The 25,789-nt window shown below is 45.0% G+C and overlaps 1 protein-coding gene across 2 annotated transcripts in view; it reads right to left on the reverse strand.

The window, feature by feature from the left end:
* Window positions 1-387: 387 nt before the first annotated feature.
* VPS53 (VPS53 subunit of GARP complex) overlaps window positions 388-25,789 on the reverse strand; it is a 125,575-nt gene continuing 100,173 nt past the window's right edge. For both annotated transcript variants that reach the window (XM_067714648.1, XM_067714649.1), the window contains 5 exons: window positions 21,261-21,409; window positions 17,167-17,236; window positions 4,457-4,594; window positions 2,623-2,727; window positions 388-2,162 (listed from right to left, as the gene is read on the reverse strand). In XM_067714648.1, coding sequence (XP_067570749.1) covers window positions 1,992-2,162; window positions 2,623-2,727; window positions 4,457-4,594; window positions 17,167-17,236; window positions 21,261-21,409 — 633 coding nt within the window. In that variant the 3' untranslated portion in view covers window positions 388-1,991. The remainder of the gene's footprint in view (window positions 2,163-2,622; window positions 2,728-4,456; window positions 4,595-17,166; window positions 17,237-21,260; window positions 21,410-25,789) is intronic.

Here is a 25,789-nt window from a genome sequence, read left to right on the forward strand (position 1 = left end):
AAGTCTGTCCAGAGTAAAAACAGCAGTGAACTCTTTATCAATTATAAATTACGAATATTTATTTTAACCACATAAGGTGACTTTAAGTTTTTTTTTTTTTTTTTTTTTTTTGCGGTACCCGGGCCTCTCACTGCTGCGGCCTCTCCCGTTGCGAAGCACAGGCTCCGGACGCGCAGGCCCAGCGGCCATGGCTCACGGGCCCAGCCGCTCCGCGCGGCATGTGGGATCTTCCCGGACCGGGGCACGAACCCGTGTCCCCTGCATCGGCAGGCGGACTCCCAACCACTGCACCACCAGGGAAGCCCAAGTTTTTTTTTTTTTTTTAAGGGGCTAGAGAAAGCGGAGGGAAGGAACCGGTACAGTATCTATATAATTTAGCTGAATAACAGAGTTGTTAGCTACTGTTTTTATCAATGAGTGCTCCTTTATATATATTATTTCAAAGTGACAGTAATAAATAAACCTTCTGTTTGGGGCTTGATCATCAAAACAAGAAGAATCCTAGTCAGTACGGGGACAGCATGATTTCTGCCATGGTCCCTACCACCAACACAAATTCAAAACTCAAGCTGCTGGCTATCAGCAAAAAGAAAAACCTTTACCGTTTGGGCACCAGCTCAGTTATACAGTAATTACACTTGCTTAGAGTCGGAAAGAACATACATTTATGAAAATGTGCAATAGGAACCCTTCAATAAAGCAAACTTCTGTTACAATGGTTCTTCACGAGAAGTAAGCGTTATAATCACCTATGGAACTTTTAAACCTAGATGCTGGGCCCCACTCCAGACCTAATTGATTCACAATCGCCATACATCTGTACTTGTAAAAAAAAAAAAAAAAAGAGCCCCAGGTGATTCTGATGCAGACCCCCCAGATGAGAAACATGCTCTGTCTGTACAGGGCGCACACAGGGCATGCAGCGCCCATCAGCAAGACACTTAACGTAACTCCTACTGACTTCTGCTGGCTCCTTGGAGCTTACTGACAGTGTAATAAATCAGGAAGGCAACTTCCCCGGCTGTGACCACCACCCGGGGCGCAAAACAGCAGCTTGACATCTCAATGCCGTCATGGAGACTTCCAGAAAATGACTCCTCATGATGAAACACAAAGAGAAGTGTGGATCTGTAAACACTGAGAGTGACAAGAACCAGGTGTGGGAGTCCACTGGGTTTCCAGCTCCCAGGCCGAGGACAGATGGCTGAAGTGGCTGTTTGGAGATGGGCCCATCATCCCTTCTTTCAAGAGTGGGAAGAGAATGTTAACCTCAATTAGCTCGGGCTGGATAACCTTACCAGAGCCACACCATGGCTGTCTGGGCAGAGTGAAATCTATCGACTGAGCTGCCCACGTGCCCCCCCAGCCCCTTCCCTGCCCTTCCAGCGCTTTTCTTATTTAGCCAGCTTTCCCTACTAGGGCTTAGCTAAAGGCCACACCTCTTTCTTCTGTCACACCTGTAATCTTCCACTTCATAACTTGGGCCCTAGAGCCAAGCCCAGACGACATCTCTTAAGGGTCCGGCCGCAGAGGGAACCTCACACGGCTGCATGTGGAGGAAGGGGTGAGTTCCAGGCTTTCTTACCCACGGTGCTGGGATAGAAGCATGGAAAGGAACAGGACCACATGCCAGAGGGTGTGACTGTGGGGGTGAGGCTACGGAGTCAGCGACAACTGGACCAGTCGGGGGCAGCCCGGGACCAGCAAGTGAAGCACACGGAAACTTCACCCCCAGCTGCCTCTGCTGCAGGAATCAGGGACCATCTTGACTGCCTTTTTATAATCTGGCTGTTACCCGTCTTCTCTGATTAGGACAGGAATTAAGACAGGACATGGGAGAAACATGTGAATGACCCAAACGCCCCAGCAAGTTTCAAGACTGATGATCTGAGAGTCGGGGAAGCACAGGAGAGGTGGGGGGCTTCCGGAGATCTGGGTGCTGGTGGGGGGGGGGTGTCACTGGCTGGGGGAAAAGTGCCCCTTGGACGCTCCTACAGTCTCTTTTTAATTAGTTTCTCCAGTTTGCGGATGCGAGATGACTCCTGTTCTGGAGTTGGAGCCAGGAGGGACAGAGAGCTGGAGCCTTCGGGCCCTGAGGGCGGCGCGGGGAGCCTCTGGCGGAAGAGATCCAGCATGCTGCTCTGCTCGCTCCTTTTCAGCCCCTGAGGTGGAGAGAGAAAGGAGGGTGACGTCAGCTCTGGCCCGAAGGGCCCGAGGGCAAGCACAGTAGCTGGTATTCACTGGGCTGAGGATTAAGGCTTTCTTCAGGGAGATACCAGCCCTGGGTAGCAGCCTGGGAGAGAAGCAGAGGAAGAGGCAATAGGAGAGGAGGGAGAAGGGCTGAGAGGGCGGAGGACAGGCGGCAGGATGCGCGAGGGGAGCCTCCTCTCCACTGCAGTCCCGCTGAGCCTGGCTCTCCGCTGGACGTCAGGGTGCCATCAGAACGGGGACACTCACAGGCCCCGGTTCTTCCTCCTCCTTAAAAGGCTTCTGGGAGTTAGGTGTGCAGCCCGGGCCAGGCATGGGCACTTTGAGATAGCTCCCGGGGGCCAATATCCCATCCTCCAGTTAACCACCGAGCGTAAGAAGGTGCCCGGGGACAAAACAAAACGCGGAGCCAACCTTCATGTCCAGGATCTTCTGGAAGGTTTCTGTGTTGCAGTCCGTCAGGAGTTTGATGTAGTTGTCCACAAACACCACCAACGGCTCGTGAGGGGCCATCACGACCTACCGAGGGAGAGAGACGAGAGTAGGCCTGCCGGGAACACTCACGATCGGAGGCTGAGGATTATCTTTCCTCACTTGCAGGCCGATCACAAAACGGACTCTGCACGATCTTCTTAGGTGGCAGCAGCAGCTGCAAACCCAGAAATGTCCTGACAGCCTGTTTCATCTCGACATTCAGTTAGAGCAATGCTTCCTAAATTTCCTAAATCATAAACGTAACCTGGATTGCTTCTTAAGTACACCTTCCTACGTCCCTCCTCTGAAGGTTCTAATTCAGAGGGCCTGGGGGGAGTCCCAAGTGACTTTAAATATCAGGACCACGGGAAACACTCTGCTGCAGGGTCCCCTGTTTGAGACATTTCGTAGCTTCGTGGTACCTGCTCCTTCTGTCCTGATGTATCACTGTTCCCGAAAGATGGCCTCAAAAGGCACTGAATTAAGTGCATTTTCTCAAAAACAAAACCCCTAGAACAGCCTCACTCTTTTCAAGACTTCAAATCTGGAACTTCATTTAACTACGTCCAATTCATGTACCAACAGCAGGAAAGCAATGGCATCGCAACCCTCACATTCACTGCCATTTGGTTTTCAGCATGGCATCTGATCTCCTTCCTCCAGCAGACTGTTTTTTTTTTCCTCCAGAGGCAACCATTGCTTCAATTTTCTTTTTTTTTAATTTTAAAAAATTATTTAATTAATTAATTTTTTGGCTGTGTCGGGTCTTAGTCGCGGCACGCAGGATCTTTTTTTGCGATGCACGGGCTTCTCTCTAGTTGTGGCGCGCGGGCTGCAGAGCAAGCAGGCTCAGTAGCTGTGGCGTGTGGGCCAGCAGACTGCTTTTGTTTTGAATTTCTGAGCATATGACTCAGACTGGCAAGGAGTATGCACTCAGAAGTTCTCTCTAAACCCTGCTCTCCACCCTGCTGAGTAAACCAGCTAGGGAAGAAATGGATTAGCCTGCTTCCGGTTTCCTCAGGCCAAAGCCTGAGGTCTGTGTGGGCCCCTCACCTGCTCCCACCCATGTCAGGGCCTGCCGTTACTTTTCACTCCTCCATCATTCGAGTCATTCTGTTTGGAGACAGACCTGAAGGGCCTGCAGGCCCTGGCCTTCTAAGAGCATCCCCTGACAGTTCCGTTTTTTCTCCAGCCTTCTCTCCCCTCCCCAACAGGCCCCCTTTCCCCTTGACACATCCAGATGGAAATCATATGCAGGAGCTCAAGGCTTCAGACGTTCTCAGCATCATCACCCCATGTATATTTTATTAAACGGGGCTTTAGAAAACCCATTTGCTGATTAGAATCAGTTATGCAACATCTGTTCAGAGTTCCTATAAAGTGGCAGAGTTCAGAGTGCCAAAGAGGCTTACGTGGACCTGAGTAACTGATAGCTGGGCCAGAAATTCCTGCTAAGAAGCAGACAGATCCCTGACTTAGACGCTGATTCACAGTGACAGCGCCACCCAACCTCCAATCTTGGTCAAATCTTATTACAAGAGAATTCCACTATGATGAAGAATTCATTTGTCAGATAGAATTACTGACCCCCCAGTAACAGTGCACTGACTTTCAACAATATCTGATGAGGCCAAAGTCTGTGGACAATCTTTTAGGACTGATGGGCATAGGTCCTAACCTGTGCTTTCAAAGACTAGTACTCAGTACTCCTTGGAATAAACAATCAGATAACCAGGCCCTTTAACCGAAACCCCGAGGAAGACACAAGCCCCACCTTGAGGATCATCTCCGCTCGGGTCATGCCTTTCACCACGATCTTTGTGTAACTGGCTGGGGCTTTCCTCACCACCTGAGAGCCGATGGAAGGCAGATCGAGCAGGACCATCTTCAGGGAGTGGGTGTCCAGCAGCAGCTGAGGGAAGAGAGCAGAATAGAACCAGCCACTTCACAGGGACACGATACCTGGTGTACGCACACTGATTAATAACACTTTCCTGATTTTAAATGTAATACGTTCTCATGAATGAATGAACAAACATAAAAGGAAAAACATGAGTTATAATTACTATGACCCAGGAAAAAATAATAAGATGTCACAGTTCAGTGTGGTATCATTCCCACCAGCTTGTGTGTGTGTATAACATGCTAGAGTTATACTGTATAGACAGTTTTACGACCTGGTTTTTCCACTTAATACATGAAGTTTTTTGAATTCTATTTTCCCATCTTGGCAGTCTTTAAAAAAAAAAATCATGATTTTTAATGGCTATACAGTACTCTATGGCGTGTGTGTGTGTGTAACTTTAATATTTTTAACCATTCCCCTACACTTTGTTTCTAGATTTTTATTATTATAAATAACGAATACTGTAATGAACAGCTGTGTAGATATAATTCTAGGTCTATCAGCGGCATTTCCTTAGGAGACAGTCTTTGGGACAGATCAAAGGACAAGGGCATTTGGGAGGCTCCTCTCACACATCCTGAGCTGCTTTCTGAATGGAATGTACCTATTTACACAGTGCGGACCACACCCACATCAGCACTGAAAACTGCCATAAAAATTTTGCGTATTCAACAGGCAAAACATGGTAATTCCGCGCTGCTCTATTGTGGATTTCTCTGGATACCAGTGAGGATGTAGGAGATTAAATCAAATTTAAACATCAGTATCTTGGCAACAAACTGTCTTTTTCTTTCTTTTTTTTTTGGTTCTCTTGGATAGCAATTATTTGGAAGGCTATCAGCTTTCCTGATTGCCCACCAACTGCAGGCACAGAAATGGCATATATACACTGGCCTGTTCAGACAGTGTAGGAGGATGGAATCACATGCCCACCAACCAGACAAAGGTAGCAGTAGGGTGACAGTCTCACTACTGCAACTCTGATGGTCAATCTTACGTTCAGGACAGGGCTTGCTGTATCTACCACTGCCTGCTCCTCTCAGAAAGCTTTTCATAATTATATCAAGCAGGGGTGGAATGGTATCCCTTCAGGCCCTAGGACACCCTGAATTCTCTCATTCTCCCTGTACTTTGCTATGGACAGGAGAATTAACGACTAAAGATAAGACAAACTCATTAATGAGAAACACCATTAACTTAATGGACATGGTGATTATAATTTTGACAATGGTACAAAAATTTGGAGAAGCCATCAATGTTTTACTTGGGATAACACAGAGGGAAATATTGCTCTCAAAAAATGGTGAGGTATTGAAACAGACTGATTCTGAAGTTTATATGGAGAGACAAAAGACCCAGAATAGCGAACGCAATATTAAAGAAGAACAAAGCTGGAGGACTGATCCTACCCAACTTCCAGACTTATAATAAAGCTACAGTAGGGACTTCCCTGGTGGCCCAGTGGTTAAGACTCCACACTCCCAATGCAGGGGGCCTGGGTTCGATCCCTGGTCAGGGAACTAGATCCCACGTGCCACAGCTAAGAGCCCGCATGCCACAACTAAAAGATCCCGCATGCCACAACTAAAGATCCTGCATGCTGCAATGAAGATCCCGCACATGGCAACGAAGATCCTGTGTGCCACAACTAAGACCAAGTGCAGCCAAATATATAAATAAATATAAAATAAAGCTATAGTAATCAAGACAGTTTAGTACTGGTGAAAGAATAGACAAATAGATCAACTGAGAAGAAAAAGCCCAGAAACAAATCCACACAAATATAGTCAACTGGTCATTCACAAAGGAGCAAAGGCAATTCAATGGAACAAAGACAGTCTTTCCAACAAATGGTGCTGGAACAGCTGGACATCTATGTTCAAAAAATAAAAGGAAATCTAGACACAGACCTTACACCCTTCACAAAAACTAAATCAAAATGGATTACAGACCTAAATGTAAAACACAAAACTATAAAACTCCTTGAAGATAACATAGGAGAAAACCTAGATGACCTTGGGTACGGTGATGACTTTTTAGATATAACACCAAAGATATGATCTGTGAAAGAAATAATTGATAAACTGGACTTCATTAAAATGAAAAGCTTTTGCTATCCAAAAGACAATGTCAAGGGAATGAGAAGACAAGCCACAGACTGGGAGAAAATATTTGCAAAAGATACACCTTATAAAGGACTGTTATCTAAAATATACAAAGCTTTTTAAGAAAAACTCAACAATAAGAAAACAAGCAACCCAACTAAAAAATGGGCCCAAGAGCTTAACAGATACCTCATCAAAGAAGATATATAGATGACAAATAAGCATTTGAAAAGATGCTCCATATCATTTGTCATCAGGGAAATGCAAATTAAAACAGCAACAAGATACAACTATACATCTATTAGAATGGCTAAAATCTGGAACACTGACAACATCAAATGCTGGTGAGGATGCAGAGCAACAGAACTCTCATTAGTTGCTGGTGGAAATGCAAAATGTTACAGCCACTTTGGAAGACGGTTTGGTGGCTTCTTATATTAAAACTAAACATACTCTAACCATACAATCTAGCAATCATGCTACTCGTTATTTGTCTAGAATTGAAAACTTATGTTCACACGAAAACCTGTACATGGATGTTTTTAACAGCTTTATTCATAATTGCCAAAACTTGGAAGCAAACAAGATAACCTTCAGTAGCTGAATGGAGAAACTGTGGCACACCCAGACAATGGATTATTACTTAGTGCTAAAAAGAAATGAGCTATCAAGATACGAAGGAACCTTAGGGACAACTAAGTCCACGCGCCACAACTACTGAGCCTGTGCTCCAGAACCCACCAGCCACAACCACTGAGCCTGCGCCACAACTACTGAAGCCCACGCGCCTAAAGCCCGTGCTCCGCAACAAGAGAAGCCACCGCAATGAGAAGCCCACGCACTACAATGAAGAGTAGCCCCCACTCGCCGCAACTAGAGAAAGCCAGTGCGCAGCAACAAAGACCCAACGCAGCCACAAAAAAAAAAGATATGAAGGAAACTTAAATGCACATGACTAAGTGAAAAGGCCAATTTGAAAAGGCTACATATTGTGCATGACCCATAACACAGCACTCATATCCTTTAGAGAAATTCTTGCCTATGTAAAAAAAACAAACAAAAAAAACCGTTCCCTGCATCCATGTTTGTAAAAGCAGAAGACTGGAAACAACCTAAATGCTCATCAACGGTAGAATGGATAAACAAATGGTGGCATATTCATGCAATGGAATATGATATTTTAGTTAAAATGAGTGAACTCAAACAACCTATAACAACATAGATAAATCTCAGAAAACATTATGTTGGGCAAAAAAAGCAAGTGGGGGGCTTCCCTGGTGGCGCAGTGGTTGAGAATCTGCCTGCCAATGCAGGGGACACGGGTTCGAGCCCTGGTCTGGGAAGATCCCACATGCCGCGGAGCAACTAGGCCTGTGAGCCACAACTACTGAGCCTGCGCATCTGGAGCTTGTGGCCCGCAACAAGAGAGGCCGCGATAGTGAGAGGCCCGCGCACCGCGATGAAGAGGGGCCCCCAGCTCGCTGCAACTAGAGAAAGCCCTCACACAGAAATGAAGACCCAACACAGCCAAAAATAAAGAAAGAAAGAAAGAAGCTTTCATTTAAAAAAAAAAAAAAAAAAAGCAAGTGGGGAATGATATGTATAGTACCATTTGTATAAAGTTTAAAAATATGCAAAACAAAATTATATATCTTTTGTGAATAGATCCACATGTAACATATCAAAACATATACGGGAATGATAAAAATCAAAATCAGAATAGTGATTACCTCTGGGCATGTAGGGAGGCGAGAGGAAGGGTAGGGTCCAGGGGGGACTTCAGCCATAACTGTAATGATTTACTTTATATAAAAAACATCTAAAGCAAATGTGGGAACATGTTAAGATCTGACTAAGCTGAGTGGGAAGCTGATATTCTTGACATTATTTTCTCTACTTTTATTAACTGAAACTATGTCTTTTTCTTCTTCTTCTTTTTTTCCCACACTATGTTATTTGAGGCCTAGTGAGGATTCAACTTTATCTTCCATACAGCAAAATTTCAGAGCCTTGTCAAAATCAAAGGCATGTCTTGGCATTATTTGCTAGCAGGAAAAAAAAAGATCAGTGATCATTTAAAAACTTATGGGGATTCTTCCTGTTTTTTCTGTACTTCTATTTCCCAGAGATATATTATATGCATAAATAATTGTACAGTCTTAAGCGACAGGAAGAGCTTTGAATGAGCCAGACATAACTCTCTAGTGTCTCCCATATTTTGAGAGATAGGACTTTTTCAATTCCCAGCCAGTCACAATAAAATTTTGTCCTCACCAGACAGCTGTACAGATGGAAATCTTCGTCTCAGGTTTTACCGGAAGTAATGCAGTCAGAAAAGGTGGGAGCTAGTCTGATAGGCTTAGCAGCTGTCTGTGGGCAATGAAGGTGAAAGGCCCCATTTATCATGAAAATCTGCTGGCTTTCATCTTTGAAAATAGCTGAAAGTTCATCCCCTTAGGCATGAGGCATTGGGCAAGAGGTGGCCATCCACCAAATTTGTTTGAGCCTCAGAGATAAATTTTGGGGTGGTGTGGCTCATGTTCTTGATGGGCTACTGGGGTGCAGATCTGGCCAGCATGCAATGCCTGGGAAGCGTCATCACCCAGCAGTGGAAAGCTCTGAGGGGTTTACTTCTTAAAGAGCCCCTACAACTCTTGGGGGTCATCATGACTATCACAGTGATGGAAACCTTGAGTAGACAAGATAAAAGGCCCACTGCTAGAAGGTAAAGGACCATATATACAACGCTAAGTTTCAATGAGGTGACACAGAAGAGACAGTTCCAGATATGAAGAATGGATGGACCAAGGTGAGGACATGCCTAGTTTCTTTCCTCTTTTCTTTTTTTTAAAATTTAGGTGTAACTTTCATACAGTAAACTACACAAAGACCAAGTACATAGCTTGATAAACTATTACATATGTATACACCTATTGCCTCATTAAAGATATGGGACATTTCTCCATCGACAGAAGAATGGATAAAGAGATGTGGCATATAAGATGTTACTGAAAAACCCGAACGAACTTTTTGGCCAACACACACACACACACACACACACACACACACACACACACGCACGCACGCACGCAAAATGGAATACTACTCAGCCATAAAAAGAATGAAATAATGCCATTTGCAGCAACATGGATGGACCTAGAGATTATCATACTAAGTGAGGTAAGTCAGACAGAGAAAGACAAATATCATATGATATCACTTATATTTGGAATCTAAATGAAATGATACAAATGAACTTATTTACAAAACAGAATCAGACTCACAGACACAGAAAACAAACTTATGGTTACCAAAGGGGAAAGGGCAGGGGGATAAATTAGGAGTTTGGGATTAGCAGATACACACTGCTATATATAAAATAGATGAACAATAAGGTTCTACTATATAGCACAGGGAACTATATTCAATATCTTGTAATAACCTATAATGGAAAAGAGTATGAAAAAGAATATACATATATATAACTGAATCACTCTGCTGTACACCAGAAACTAATACAATATTGTAAATCAACTATACTTCAATTTTAAAAAAATTAAAAAAAAAAAGGATATGAGACATTTCTTGCATCCCAGAAGGCTCCCTCAGGTTCTCTTCCAGTCAACGCTCTCCCTTCCTTCCTAACAAAGATGACCACTCTTCTGCCCTCTGTCACTCAGGATTCGTCTACTGCTCATTAACGTGCTATGAACATTCTTGTACATGCCTTTGGTGGCCATACACCCTTATTTCTCTGGGGTGGCATCTACGCAGAATTGCCGGTTCAAGGAGTAAGCATATGTTTAGCTTTAGTACAGACTGCCAGATAGTTTTCCAATTTGGTTGTGCTGATTTCCATTCCTACCAGCGATGCATGAAAGTTCCAGTTGCTTCACATCTTCACCAACACTTGGTATCGTTGGCCTTTTTAATTTTAGCCATTCTAATATCATTGTGACTTTAATTTATATTTCCCTGGATGATTAATATGCTTTTTGGCTTTTTTGGTGAGCCTCCTTCTGAAGTGCCTATTCAAATCTTTTGTCATTTTTCTACTGGTTGATCATCTTTTTCTAATTGATTTGTTGAGGGGTTTTTTTAAGTAATTTTTTCAACTTTATTGAGGAATAATTGACAAATATACTTTAACTGCATATACTAAAAGTGTACAAGGTGATTATTTGACATACATATATATTGTGCAACGATAACCAAGATCAAGATAGTTAACTCTCCTTTTGTGTATGTGGTAAGAATGCTTACGATCTACTCTCAGCAAATTTCAAGTATATCATACCACATTATTAATTACAGTCACCATGCTGTACATTAGGTCCTTAGAACTTATCTTAGAACTGAAATTGTGTACCCTTTGACCTACATCTCCCCATTTCCCCCTTCCCCCAGCCCCTGGCAACTAACATTCTATTCCCTGTTTCTATGAAATTGTTTTTCCTTTTAAGATTCCACATATAAGTGATATGTTAAGAGATTTTTAAAAGTATATACTTAGAATATGAGTACGTCGTTACATATATTGCAAATATCATCTGCTACTCTGGCTTGTCTTTTGAGAAAAAGAAGTCCTTAATTTTAAGTACTCCAAATAATCTCTTCTTTTATGATTGGTACTTTTAATGTTTTGTTAAGGAATCTTTGCCTAACCCACAGTCATAAAAATATTCTCTTATTATCTTCCAGAAGTTTTGTTGTCTTATCTTTCACTTTCAGAGCTATAATCCACCTGGAATTGATTTTTTAAAAACTGAGATACAATATACCATAAAATTCACCTTTTAAAAGTGTACCATTCAGTTCCAGACATCTCAACACACCACAAATAAATTCCATACCCATTAGCGATCACATCTCTTTTCCTCCTCTCCTCCACCCCTTGCCAACCATTAGTGTACTTTCTGTCTTGTGGATTTGCCTGTTCTGGACATTCCATATAAATGGAATCATACATTATGTGACCTTTTGTCTGTGGCTTCTTTCACTTAGCGTAATGTTCTCAAGGTTCATCTATGTTGTAGCATGTGTAAGTATTTCACTTCTATTTAGAGCTGAATAATATTCCCTTGTAAGATTAAACCATTTTCTTTATCCATTCATCAACTGATGGGTATTTGAGTTGTTTCTCCTTTTTGGCTATTATGAATAACGCTGCTTTGAACAACGCTGCACAAGTGTTTGCGTGAACATACTTTTCCAGTTCTTTTGGGTTTCTATCTAGGAGTGGAATTGCTGGGTTACATGGGAACTCTATGTTTAACATTGTGAGAAACTGCCAAACTGTTTCCCAAAATGGCTGCAGCATTTTCCATTTCCAGTGTACGAGGGTTCTAATTTCTCCACATCCTTGCTGGAACTGACTTTCCTATGTGGTGTGTGGTTAAGGTCAAGATTAATTTTTTTTCCACGTGGATATTCAATTACTCAGCACTGTTTACTAAGAAGACCATCCCTTCCCAACTGAATTAGTGCCGTTTTAGTCATAAATCAAGTGTCTATGTATGTGTGGGTCTGTTTCTGAACTTGACTCTGTTCTGTTGGCCCATTTGTCCCTGTGTGCTTAATTACTTCAGCATTAAAATAAGTCTTGGTATCCTGACGTTTAAATCCTCCAACTCTCTGCTCTTTCTTTAGAGTTATTTTAGCTATTCTTGGTCTCTGCACTTCCATCCAACTTTTAGAATCAACTTATCAATTCCCATTCACACCCACATCCACCCCACCCCTACTGGGATTTTACTGTATCTAGAGGTTAATGTTGGAAGAATTGATATTTTAAAAATAGCGAGTCCCGGGCTTCCCTCGTGGCGCAGCAGTTGAGAGTCCGCCTGCCGATGCAGGGGACACGGGTTCGTGCCCCTGTCCGGGAAGATCCCACATGCCGCGGAGCGGCTGGGCCCGTGAGCCATGGCCGCTGAGCCTGCGCGTCCGGAGCCTGTTGCTCCGCAACGGGAGAGGCCACAGCAGTGAGAGGTCCGCGTACCGCAAAAATAAATAAATAAATAAATAAAAATATTCAGTCCTTTAATACATGAACATGAGCTTTCCTGACATTTTAAAGGTCTTCTTTAATGTCTCTTAATATTGTATCATTTTCTGTGTAAAAGACTAGCACACTTTTTAATAGACTTATTCCTAGCTATTTAAGGTCTCCTAACGCTACTGTATATGGTTTCATTAAAAATTTTTCATTTTAAATTGTTTGTTGCTGTTATATGCAAATATTAAAAATAATTTAAATACTGACCTTATATCTCACACCCCTACTAAACTTATATTCTAATAGTTTGTAGATTCTCTTGGATATTGTCATTCACAATCACGTTCTCTGTGAAATGTGAAAAATGACAGTTTTTTGTTTCTTCCATTCTAATCTGTGTACCTTTTATTTCTTTAAAACTTTCTTTTATTTTTTGTCTTATTGTTCTGGCTAGGACTTCAAGGGCAATGTGGGATAGAAATGGTGACAGCAGACATCCTTGTCTTGTTGCTAATGTCAAGAGAAAATCTTTCTATATTTGACCATTAAGTGTGATGTTTATGGCAATATTGTTTTTCATTAACTGATTCATTTCTTTCATGAGCTGGCTCGGTCTCCCCATCTCCAGGACCCTGGCGACCCTGCCAATGCTTGTAAACCCCTGTGGAGAATGGCCGTGCCTGTCTCTTTGTGTGGCACAAAGGGAGGACCCTTTTGACTGGGTGACAGAAGAGGCTTCAAGCTCTCAGTGGGAAGGAGGGCCTCATAAAAATCAAGATGGGCCAGAGCTTAATGAGACAGAGAAAAGTGAGCAGTTGGGTAGTTAAGAGATTCAAAAAGGTCTTTAGGGACTTCCCTGGTGGCGCAGTGGTTAAGAATCCACCTGCCGACGCAGGGGGACATGGGTTCGAGCCCTGGTCCGGGAAGATCCCACATGCCGCGGAGCAACTAAGCTCGTGCTCCACAACTACTAAGCCCGCGTGCCACGACTTGCCACAGCTACTGAAGCCCGTGCGCCTAGAGCCCGTGCTCTGCAACAAAGAGAAGCCACCGAAATGAGAAGCCCACGCACCGCAACGAAGAGTAGTCCCCGCTCGCCACAACTAGAGAAAACCCGTGCGCAGCAACGAAGACCCAACGCAGCCAAAAATAAATAAATAAATGAATGAATAGAAAGAAATGTAGATGTTTAAAAAAAAATCACGTTATTTAAAAACTAAATAAATAAATTTATTTTAAAAAAGTCAATATGGTCAAAATGTGGTAATATGTATGATGGAATACTGTTCAGCCTTAAAAAGAAGGAAATTCTGAAGCATACTAACATGAAGAAACCCTGAAAGCACACTGAGTGAAATAAGCCAGACACAAACGGACAGATACTGTATGATTCCACTTCTAGGAGGTCCCTCGAGCAGTCATATTCATAGCGATAGAAAGGAGAATGGTGGCTGCCAGCAGCTGGGGCAGGAGGGCTGGGGAGCTAGTGTTTAATGGGAAGGGAGTTTCAGTTTGGGATGATGAAGAAGGTCTGGAAGTGGATGGTGGATGTTTGCACAACAATGTGAATATACTTAATACTAGGAACTGTACACTTAAAATGGTTAAAATGTTAAATTTTATGTTATGTATGTTTTACCACAATAAAAAAAGTCAATATGGTATATAAAGATAATTCAAAGGAAAATATTTATGGATCTAAAATATTCTGAGCAATATAGTTCATGTCTATATTTCATAGACATGAACTATATTGCTCAAAATATTTTATTTTTATTTTTTTAAGATTTTTTTTTAATATTTACTTATTTATTTGGTTGTCCTGCATCTCAGTTGCAGCAGGTGGGCTCCTTAGTTGAGGCATGCAAACTCTTAGTTGTGGCATGCTTGTGGGGTCTAGTTCCCTGACCAGGGATCAAACCCGGGCCCCCTGCATTGGGAGCGCAGAGTCTTAACCACTGCGCCACCAGGGAAGTCCCCTCAAAATATTTTAGATCCACAATACAATAGATCTAGAAGGAGGTGTGTGGAGAGTCTGATTCAGGGCTCTTATTTAAACATGAGGAAACTGAGTCCAGAGCAAGGAAGCAACTGCTCGTGATCATAGGGACCATTAAAAGCAGAGCGGGGACTGGACCCCAAGTTTTAGGGTCCTTTTCCCAACACTACAATGTGCTGCTTCCTCTCTGGTAAGTAGTTTATGCAAATGGATTCTTTTTTTTTTTTTTTAAATAAGTTTATTTATTTATTTTTGGCTGTGTTGAGTCTTTGTTGCTGCACGCAGGCTTTCTCTAGTTGCAGCGAGTGGGGGCTACTCTTCGTTGCGGTGCGCGGGCTTCTCATTGCAGTGGCTTCTCTTGTTGCGGAGCATGGGCTCTAGGCACACGGGCCTCAGTGGTTGTGGCATGTGGGCTCAGCAGTTGTGGTTCGTGGGCTCTAGAGCGCAGGCTCAGCAGTTGTGGCTCACGGGCTTAGCTGCTCCGCGACATATGAGATCTTCCCAGACCAGGGCCCGAACCCGTGTCCCCTGCATTGGCAGGCGGATTCTTAACCACTGCGCCACCAGGGAAGTCCCTGGATTCCTTTTCTACTGTGTGCTCGGTCATAGATACTGTGGCCAAAAGACTAATTAATGACCCTGCAAATCCCACAAGACTCTCTGAAAATCACAAACTAGCAAGAAGCATTACAAATACTGGTATGGTTCAGTTCCACGTGCCCTTGCAATTGCTCAAGTGGACTCTGGGGCCCAAAGAGAAATAATTTACTTTATACAGTAATCAGGAAGAGAATCAAGAGCAGGAAAATGTCTCCTTTCCCATTTTTGGCACAAGTATTAAAGTGTAGTCTAAATTTAGGATCTAGTACTTCTGTGGCAAAGCAGAGGCATCTGAGATTAGGCCTCAGTCTTTGCTTTGACTCTCACAGCTTTTGTTAAAGTTTGGATTACAGCCGCTGCAAGATTTGCAGCAGAATCTGTGTTTTTTTTTTTTTTTCCCGGTACGCGGTCCTCTCACTGTTGTGGCCTCTCCTATTGCGGAGCACAGGCTCCGGACGCGCAGGCTCAGCGGCCATGGCTCACGGGCCCAGCCGCTCCGCGGCATGTGGGATCTTCCCGGACCGGGGCACGAACCCGTGTCCCCTGCATTGGCAGGCAGACTCTCAACCACTGCGTCACCAGGGAAGCCCGGTTCCTATGGTTTTGCTGCCTGATTGATCACGCCTCCAGCTCCATGACTGCTTGGATTTCTAAGGCCAGATACTCAGGGCAAGAACGGACCCAAGCTAAACCTGAACTTCACGTGGGAATCCTCCAAGGGCCACATTGCCTTTAGTTCTCACCCACGGCCTCCCCCAGGCTGGGCCTGTTGAGATCTATGCTCTCCTGTCACCCACTCCTATTTGTCTGGGGTCTGAGAAAGTAAAACACCAGTTTCACAGATGGTTTTCTCATCCGCATCTCAAAGCAGAAGTAAATATTGGCCAAATTGATATATTTCTGAAGGTGCGGGCTTTCAAGTCTGAGCTGATTATTTTAACATTCTTTTAAAGAAGAGAAAATCTGAGGAAAATAGATATGACATTGGGTTCATGTGACAATATGAAAATATCATGCTACTGGACACTAAATGAGCTTGTAAGGCCTGGGCAGAGCTGCAAACTCATGGAAACATGCTCCCAATGAGTCAACTTTGTGTTCCAGTGGCTTCATCAAGTCTAGAGACAGAAACCTAGTAACTGAGAATCTAAAGCTTCTCTCAGACACACAGAGAGCAATCACTCCGCGTCCTCTCCTATCACACACAAAAGTGAACAGAGTGGATTCCCGATAAACATGAGTTAATGAAACTGGGCATGCTGGGGCATTATTCTGCTGTTTCCCGAGGACAGAATTCGTTCTGTGTTTATGACATGCAAGAGGTAGAATTTCCAAACACTGAAATTCTACACTCAGACACAGTGTCTGAACCCACGCAACCTCCCAGGAAGTTTGCTGAGACAGTACTTCTGACTCTGCTAAGCTGGTCAGCCAGACAGCCCGCAGCAAGCATCAACTAGATGTTTCTATGTGGGGAGATGGGCATTGACAGTGGAAACAAACTATCAGTAGTAACAGCTGGCATTTGCTGAGGGCTTCTCATACGCCTGACATTGGGTCAAGCACTTCAGTGCATTATCTTGTTTAATCTTCACAACCACCCTGTGAGGCGCTGCTGTGAGTATCCCCATTTTATAGCTGAAGAAACTACAGCCCTGGAAGGTTAAGCAACTTGTCTAAGGACAAACACCTTAGGAGGTACTCAATGAAAATGTTTTCAATAAATGGATGAATAATTTAAGCTGCCAGGTCATCATTCTGTCCTCAAACAGGGAAATCAGTGACTTTACTTCTCCACAGCAGCTCTGTACTAGGAAGTTACACAGTCTGATCTACGACAAAAGCCATAAGGAACAGTCCTATCCCAGTTCCGTCTTACCTGTTCTGCTCCCACCATGCTAATTGGCTTGCACTTGAAGAGGTGGGTGATGAACTTGGGAATGAAGGAGCTGTGGATAAAAAAGAAGTGACAAATTAGGCTTATATTCTCTTTGGTAAAGAACTGCAGAAACATTTCTTCTTTTTTTAAGGCCCCACTTCCTTCTACAAGAAAACTGAGAATTAAAGTAGACACTACTGTGGCCTACCAGCATCCACTCTTTTTCCTTCTAACTATAGCCCTGGTTTTATTTAGGTAAATCTGGCCTTGGGTTGCTGGGGAAAAGCTGATCCCTCCTAAACTACAGGCAGAGCCTGGGGTCCCTTGGTGACTGTTGTTGGTACTGACATGGCTTGTCATCCAAGCCAGCTGGAGGGAAGGACTTCATTGCACGGCTGGGGCGAGTCTCTCTTCTTCTTTAGGGTATTCGTGTGTTTGGATTTAACATCTAGAGCTAACATTTTACCACTGTTCTAAGGATGAAGCCAGGCCCAAGGAGAGGAGGGTAAGTAAAGAGCCTGAGTCCTTAATGACATTGCTGAACCACTGAGGCAGTCATCTTTGGATCTCTCCTATCTCTGGACTTTGGTTATATGAAATAAAAAAAATTCACCTCTGTTTAGGTCAGTCTGAGTCAGGGCTTCTATGACTAGTAGCTGAAAACATCCTAATAGATAAAGATAGTCGAATACACATGAGGTAGTTATGCGATCTTAAATGCAAAAAAATAGGAAATAAATGCTAAGGGAGTAACTGTCAGATCAGGGAACAAAATACATGATCTCCAAAAAGTTTACTGGGGACTGAAGGGCAACGTGGGCCAGGTAGATTGATGATGCTGGTTTGGGGAAAGGGAGAATATGATTTTAATAGGTCAGGAGGGCTTTTTAGAAAAAAAACTGCAGAGGCCTGTGTAGGGAAGGCTGAGTTGTACTGGTGCAGAACAGAAGATGTGGGAACCAGAAATGCCTATAATCAGGCCAGATTCAGAGTGAGCTGACCAGGAGAACACAGGGCCCACGACGAAGGGAGGACCATGGCAATAAAGGGCTTGGAGGTCGAGGTAAAGCCTGGCCAGCCTCTCCCTCTCCTCACTCTCCAAATGCTGCTCTCAGGCTTGCGGTCGCCACGCTCTGCTCTCTCCACATCTTTCCCAGAATGCGTGTGCCCACTCTGCTATCCAGTGGCCTACTGGACATCCCACTGGCATGGCACCAGTACCTCGACCCCAGCATATCCAAGACTCAGCCCCACCCCAAAACCAGGCTCAGGGGACTGGATCTCCTCTGCCCAGTCATCCAAGTCAGAAACCATACCCTTGCCCTCAACTCCATTATCCAATCAGTTCCCAGCTCTTCCCTGAAGGCCCACACCCACCCCTCCTGACCAGCCCCCTGCCGCTGCCCTTCTCTTTCTCACTAGAGCTCTTTCAGTTGTTTCCTAACTGGTCTCCTAGCCTTCGGCCTTATCATTTCTCATCCATCAGCCAGCTGCCAAAGAAATCTATCAATATTTCAGATGCAAACATGACCAAGACGCTCCCCTGATTACAATTCTTGCGATGGCTGCAGACAGGCCTTCCTTCACTGTCTTGACTCTCTCTCCCCAGCCCCATCTTGCTAAGCCCTGGTGCGCTGTGCTTCAAGTGGGCTGGGCCACTTGCAGATCCTACGACTCTGTAGAGGCTGTCTGATGCCTCTGTGCACTTGCTCACGCTGCTCCCTCTGCCTGGAACGCCCTTCCCCACGGCCTTGCAGGTCAGTGCACACATGTCTCCCGGACTCTGCTCAAGGCCAGCTTTCCTATGAAGCCTTTCCTCAGTCACTTCCACCATACTCTGCAGAGTTCACAGACCTCTAGCCTAATACGTAACCTACTCTGTTACACTTATTTGCTTACACGTCTACTTCCCTCCACTTGACCGTAAGGCAAATGCAGACAGGGACCACGTCTACTAAGCCAAACACTTAACTCTGCATCTGGAACACAGCAGGCGCTCAACGGACTGCACGCTGAATAAATAATAAATAATAATGGTAACAGCTAACGCTTTTTAAATGTCAGCATGGTACCAGCACTTTACCAGGACGTTTTTAACACTTCTGATTTTATCCCTCCAACCACTAGTAAGAGATCTATCATCTCCATGACTGAATGGAGGAGAATCAGCTGAGTGGATGAGGGAAGTCGCTTATGGTTCAAACAGTAGTTTCAATCAGCGGGGTGATCCTGATGTCTAAACAGGAGAGACTGTGGTTGCTTCAGAGACCCAGTGGAGGCAAAAGGAAACATCCAAGGCTTTGCATTAGTGAGATGAGAAGGGAAGTTAAAAGGAAAGAGATGTCAGCTCCAGATATCAGATCTACGGGAATGCCTGCCGATTGATCAGGAGGGGGTGAGGACAAGGGCCTATGTGGAAGGGATCCTTCGGGCTCTAAAGCAGAGCCAAGTAGTGTGAGATTGCATTACGACCAATGGCAATGACGCGCACAGTTTATAACCTAAATTACTTCACACTAGAGTAGGCTTCGAGCGTGCCCTTGAACTGGCTCTGTGTGCTAGACTGTAGGGGTGGGGCGGGGAAGATCTAGGGACCAGGGACATGTCTGTGTGGGAAGAGCTCCAGCAACGTGACGGGTAACTGCCAGAGGCTCCTCCAGGCCGCTGCAGTGGTGGCAGTTATCGCTCTTGGCTGCAGAAGGGTTTTCTCACAGCGCCCATCTGAGGGTTCTGGCCTTCAGCTGGGAGTTTATAATGATGAGAGGGTACCGGGGATTAAATGAGAAAACCGCTTTTTAGATCACAGGTTAAACTTTTCCAGATGTGAGAGGTGGGCATCCTCTTCCCAGCTCACCCAATATGGGCTTAGTAATGAAAGCAAAGGGCTCTGAGAGAATGTGAGGCGGACGCCGGGACTAGGTAAGCAAGTGGACCCCTGACTCACTTTAACATTGGCTCCATCAGACCCCCGTGCATCGCACTGGAGGTTCTTGGCCACGGCCAATTTTTCTAGAGACGCTGTTTCTACCCGGGGTTACGGGGAGTGTCACAGTGTGATTTACCAGCAATGCTTTCAACACGCGTTAAGGAGCACCCAGAGAGTGGAGGGGTGTCCGCTCCTGGCCTACCCGCCGCCCCGCACATGTCAATGCCTCCTGGGAGAGGCCACGCGGGCCTTTCCTGACAAACTGGGAACTGAAGCTTACGCCACAAGCCACTCCGTAACTGTTGCTCCTGAGGGATTCATTTGTGAGGGAAAGCCTTAATTGAACACAAACTGGGAGAGATCTGGGGAAGACAGAAACTTGGAGCCCTAAATCACCCTTTGGGACTTGGATGAGAACAACCTAAATTCAGTAGCTGGGACTGGGCCCATCTTCCTGAGGCCCTTGCCTGCGAAGTCTGCCAAAACGCTTGTTTGATACTTGGTCAGAGGAGGTACTGACCCTCCACGGTGTCCGGTCTCCAGAGAAACAGTGCTATAGCCAGATGCTGACTGTCGAGGGACCAGACCATTTCCCTTCTTTAAAACAAGCCAGAAATGGCCACACAGGAGGACGTGGCAGGAAGACACGCAGCGCAGTGTTCACTCCACCTACTTGGCAATGGACTGGCTCCCTGACTTGCTCTCCCCGATTTCTAGTACCTTCCCTGGGCTCACGCATGCCCACAAGTGGATACATTCCAGCAGCCACAGTAACGAGTGCCATGAGGAAGGAGTAAGACAAGGCTCAAAAGAAACAACCCATGGTTCCTACCCTTAAAAAGCTTATCATCTAGCTGGAGACACAAAATACATACATGAAATGTTGAAAAATACTTTTCATTACCCAAACCTGGGGGGAGGCAGGGGTGTCATCATGTCCACGTAATTCGAATGACAGGAGCTCCCCACTCACTTTCTGTCTGTCTTAATGAGGATGACTGTATGGCTGCTACTGTTCTTTAGGACCTTAAGTAGCAAATTTAGTTTCTTATGCTTCTCTGGGGTACAAAAAAATTAGCTGGACGGCGGGGACACCTGGATCGGGCGCGTGCTGGTGGTCAGCATGGCATTCAGAACAACCCAGTGATGAGGATGTTCTAGGACTTACTTTGCAAATTTAATGCAGAACTGTGTGAAGTATTTCCGCGTGGAAGCCAGGTTGTCACGGATGATGGGGACGTTCTGTTTAATGTGAAGAATGACAGAGGTGACGTAGGGGCTCTGGTCACCGACATGCTCCACGTTCTGCCACTGCATCTGAAAATGGAGACAGGGCGGGACAAGCCTTTAGGTCCTCTGCTGGAGGATAGCCTTACCTCTTAGCAAGGAAGGGGCAAGGGTGGTGGAAATGAGCCCGTGACTTGCTGTCATGGAGGCTGATTTGTCTTGAGGGGGTTTGTCTCTCCCTGTCTATAGGAGCTAATCATGAATAGAAACAAGTAAGCCCACCTTTTCCCTGACAGTGAAGTGTACCTTTTCCTACCCTGTCCCTCTCAGGCTTGAAACAGCCTTCCCTCCTCATCTAAGTGCCACCTTCTTTCTAAACGAACCCTCACCAGGCAGATGAACTGGATCGTATTCTTCTACAAGCTGCTCTACCTGAAAGGGGCTGTAGGTGGACAGGGGAGGGACGTCTACTTCCGACCAGGCTGGCAGCTTGGGAAACCCGAGAGGTGGCTGGGCCACACGAAAGGAAACCTGGAATGCCCTTCTCTCAGGTACACGGGGAGGAGTTGGGGATTTTTTTTTTTTGCCGTACCCTGCAGCATGTGGGAACTTAGCTCCCCGACCAGGGATTGAACCCGCACCCCCTGCATTGGAAGGCTGAGTCTTAACCACCGGACCGCCAGGGAAGTCCCAAACTGGAGGTTTTTTTTTTTTTTTAAAAAGGAAATTAGAAACAATATGACCTGTGAGACTTGCTTCAAAATAATCTAGTGCTGGGAGGAGCAGGTGAAACAAGATTAGTGAAGCTGGGTGATGGGTACATGAGGTTCATTATACTGTTTTCTCTATTTTTTCTGAAGTATAGTTGCTGTACAATACAGGTGTATTGTACAGGTGTATAATACAGCAACAGTTACAGGTGTACAATATAGCAACTCACAACTTTTAAAAAGTATAGTTGATTTACAATGTTGTGCTGGTTTCTGAGTGACTCACAGTTTTGAAAGGTGATGCTCCATTTATAGTTATTATAAAATATTGGCTATATCCCCTGTGTTGTACATTATATCCTTGTAGCTTATTTTCTCTGCTTTTTGGTGGCTTATTTCTTCTACTTTTCTGTTTTCTCTACTTTTGTATATAATTGAAAATTTTCATAATCAAACATTAGACTCTTACTCCTAGAGCCTTTGGGGTTATGTGGGATTTCAATCAAGGGGAAGGAAAGAGGATCTCTGGCAAACACGAGGGGCAGGTCAGAGATTAAGACAGTGCCATGGGGAACGGGGCAGGGACTGTGTAGATGGCAGGTGCGGGGGAGATGGGCATCACTGAGAAGCCCTGCGTGACCCCTGACCAGGCCATGAACAAACACGAGAGACCTGCTGGGCTTAAGTTCTCACAACCTGAGGAGAACTAGGGAAAATGCTCTGAAAGCATGTACAGTAAAAGGGAGGAAGAAGCAGTGGTGTGATACTGCTTCCGCCTCGGATACACATGGGAGAAGGGAGGTCTTACCAGCTCCCAGCCTGCCCCGCGCTGGGGCTCTGCTGAGTCAGCCTCTCAGAACAGAGCCGGGCTGTCTGATAAAAAGACCCTAAGCCAAACACAAACCATGTAACACGTTCACAGAACGAGGGCAGTAGTTCTGAGGCCTTGATGTCTCTGGCAAGAAAATACTATTTTTATAGAGCTCTTGGGGAAAGGAAAAATTCAATCCTGAGAGAACTTGTTTGAAAGAATCATATTGTACGTGGATGATCCCCCAGCTCCTGGGAAGCTCAAATGACTCTATGTTTTACCCGAATGCTTCTTCAAGTCAGCAGATATTTATATCCTGAAAGCTTTCAGTCTGTGCAAGGACAGAACCATGGCAAAGCAGGAAGGCACCTCTGTCTTCATTTTACAGATAAGAAAACCAAGGCCCAGGCACATGAAGTCTTACGCAAGCTTTCACAGTGAGGCTCCAGAAAGAAAAGGGTCTCTAATTCTCTTACTGGGAAAAAAATAAAAATGAAGAATGGAGAGATGGTAGAAAAGTCTAATATGAACTGACTTTATATTCTAATTCTTTGGCTATGTGTAATGTTTTCCTCTTTTTCTTCTATTTTATTCAAGAGGCTTCTCTTCCATCTGATTTTAGAGATGTGACCCATCCAAACAAGGAACATCCTAGGGGGTTTTAAATGAGCGCACAGGGTTGAGGCCAGAATTGGCAGGTGCTGTTAGCACCTACGCTTCATCTTCCGCTCCCAGCTCGGCAGCGGCTCCAGAGCAGCAGGCCCCAGGACAGCACAGTCAACTGGGTAGAGAGTGGGACGCACCACCCCTCCACCCGACGCAAAGCTCGTCCATAGTAATGACCACTGTTTTCCAAGTCGGCAGCAGTTTAGGTTTCAACAGCTCAAAAAGTTCATAAACAATTATCTACGCACAACGGTTCTCCATCGACAGAAGACAACCGCAGAGGGAGGTGGTGACATGTCCTGCCATCGGTTTCAAAGCAGCTCCGGGGCAAGACGGAGTGTGTGGCGTGAGAGTTCAAGTTCCCGCTGGAGAGCTATCTCCTCTTGATCACCACTGGCCACCTCAATACGTGCCCACATTGGGAATCGGTGTGAAAAGACTGGATTTGCCTTAATACTTAAGCCAGTTAGGACTCCACCGGTCAAGTTAAAGGAAGTATTGGCAAAAGTCAAGTAGATTCGCAAGTTTAAATTTAAGTCAGCTTTATGAAGTAAGAAAAGAATTTAAAGTACTGGAAAACAATGAAAGTTGACATTGCTCGGACTATTTTCTAAAAAATGAACAAAATATCGTCAGCGGTGATGCTGTCCAGCCACTGCCTAGGACGGATGCTTTGCCATCACCCATCCCAATGACTTAGGGTTTGGGCTGTAACTCGAATGACCCAATATACCTACATCAGGGCCTACCGTGTGCAGGCTGCTTGGCCTGGCACTTTGCAAACATCATCTCATTACTATTCAGACGTCATCTTCCTCACAGCGGTCTTATTGACGAGGAGACTCAAAAAGCTCAAAGAGGAGAGGTCACCTGCCCAAAGTCACACAGCTAGTCAACAGCAGAGGGGAGGCAGCGCAGGTCCATCTACAGCCCAAGCACTATACGAGGCCACTTCCTAGACACTTGTTAACAAATGATTTAAAACAAAGAAAACAAAGAACAAAGCACTCAACTGGCCCTAGTTCAAGGGGAGCCTAGTTTCTCACGGAGAAGCTAATGAAATACACAGGGATCAAGCAAAGTTCTCTTTCAAAAAGGGACACAAACAGTAGCTTGCACTGGAAGAACAAACATCCTGAAAAGCCATCAGTCGAAGTAAGACTCCAACTTTTTCAGATGAACTTTGCATCTGACCTTTGAAATTTACCCCTCCATACTTCAAGTTTTTCCTTCTGCACTTCTTGTTTAGAAGGTGGGGTGGGGTTGAATACCACTGGTGCTATATAAACAAGAAAAACAGTTTGCAAAAGAAGCGGTAACTAAGATGTAGGAGTGACAGAAACAGCAAGCAAGGAAAGGATCAAGAGGACAATGCCAGAGCCTGTAGGACCCCACACTTGGCCTGAGGGAGAGGTTGTGAGGCCCGGGGCGTCGCCAGCGCCCGTGGTTTCTGCCACCTGGGGAGGAGTGTGTGGCTGCACCTCACAGGGAGCGTCAGGGAGATGCTCATTCTTCCTGGCGAGAACCCACAGGAGCAGAGAATTCTGACCCATCCACTGATCAGAGGACAGGGCTCCACACTAGTTTACTATGGAACTTGTGTTTCTCCACAGCTGTGTAAAACTTACAAAGGGGTCTCCTAAGAAACTGATTTTCCTTAAGTGAGAATTCAACTTCCCAAGTACTCATCTTGATCATGGGAGTAGAGCTGTACAGAGCACGGATTCAGATATGTGGAGTCTGGGAACACTGCAGGTAATCAGTCTAATGCTACAGTTTAGGCTGCTGGGCCACTGGCCCCAGGCATGCACACATGCACACGCGCACACTCTCATGTCTGTCGGGGCTACTTTTACTCATAGAACAAGCGTGTGCTATGTTTCTAGGCACCTTCCCCATGTACAGCACTGAACCAAGAACTGTGGGGGAAATAAAAAAGAGGAGGGAACATCTATCGAGCACCTACTGTGCACCAAGCACGATGACTGACATTTTCCTGTGAACCTACTGCTTATGATTATGCAGCGAAGAAGGTATTCTTACCCCTGCTTTATAGATGATAAGACAGGCTTGCGGACAATAAGGGGCTGGTCTAATGAAGCATAACTGGTAAGTCCGAATGGTTGAGATCTAGATATTGGTCTGACTAACTCCAAAATCCATGTTCTTTCCACTTTACCACGTTGCTTTCCAAAAGAAGTGTTACCACCTGAAATGAACTTGAAATTCGCTGAGGGATCTGGGGGGCAAGCAAAATCTACGTACAGAATGAGCTTGTCCACA

This window comes from Pseudorca crassidens, chromosome 19 (assembly GCF_039906515.1).
Source record: "Pseudorca crassidens isolate mPseCra1 chromosome 19, mPseCra1.hap1, whole genome shotgun sequence".
NCBI lineage: Eukaryota > Metazoa > Chordata > Mammalia > Artiodactyla > Delphinidae > Pseudorca > Pseudorca crassidens.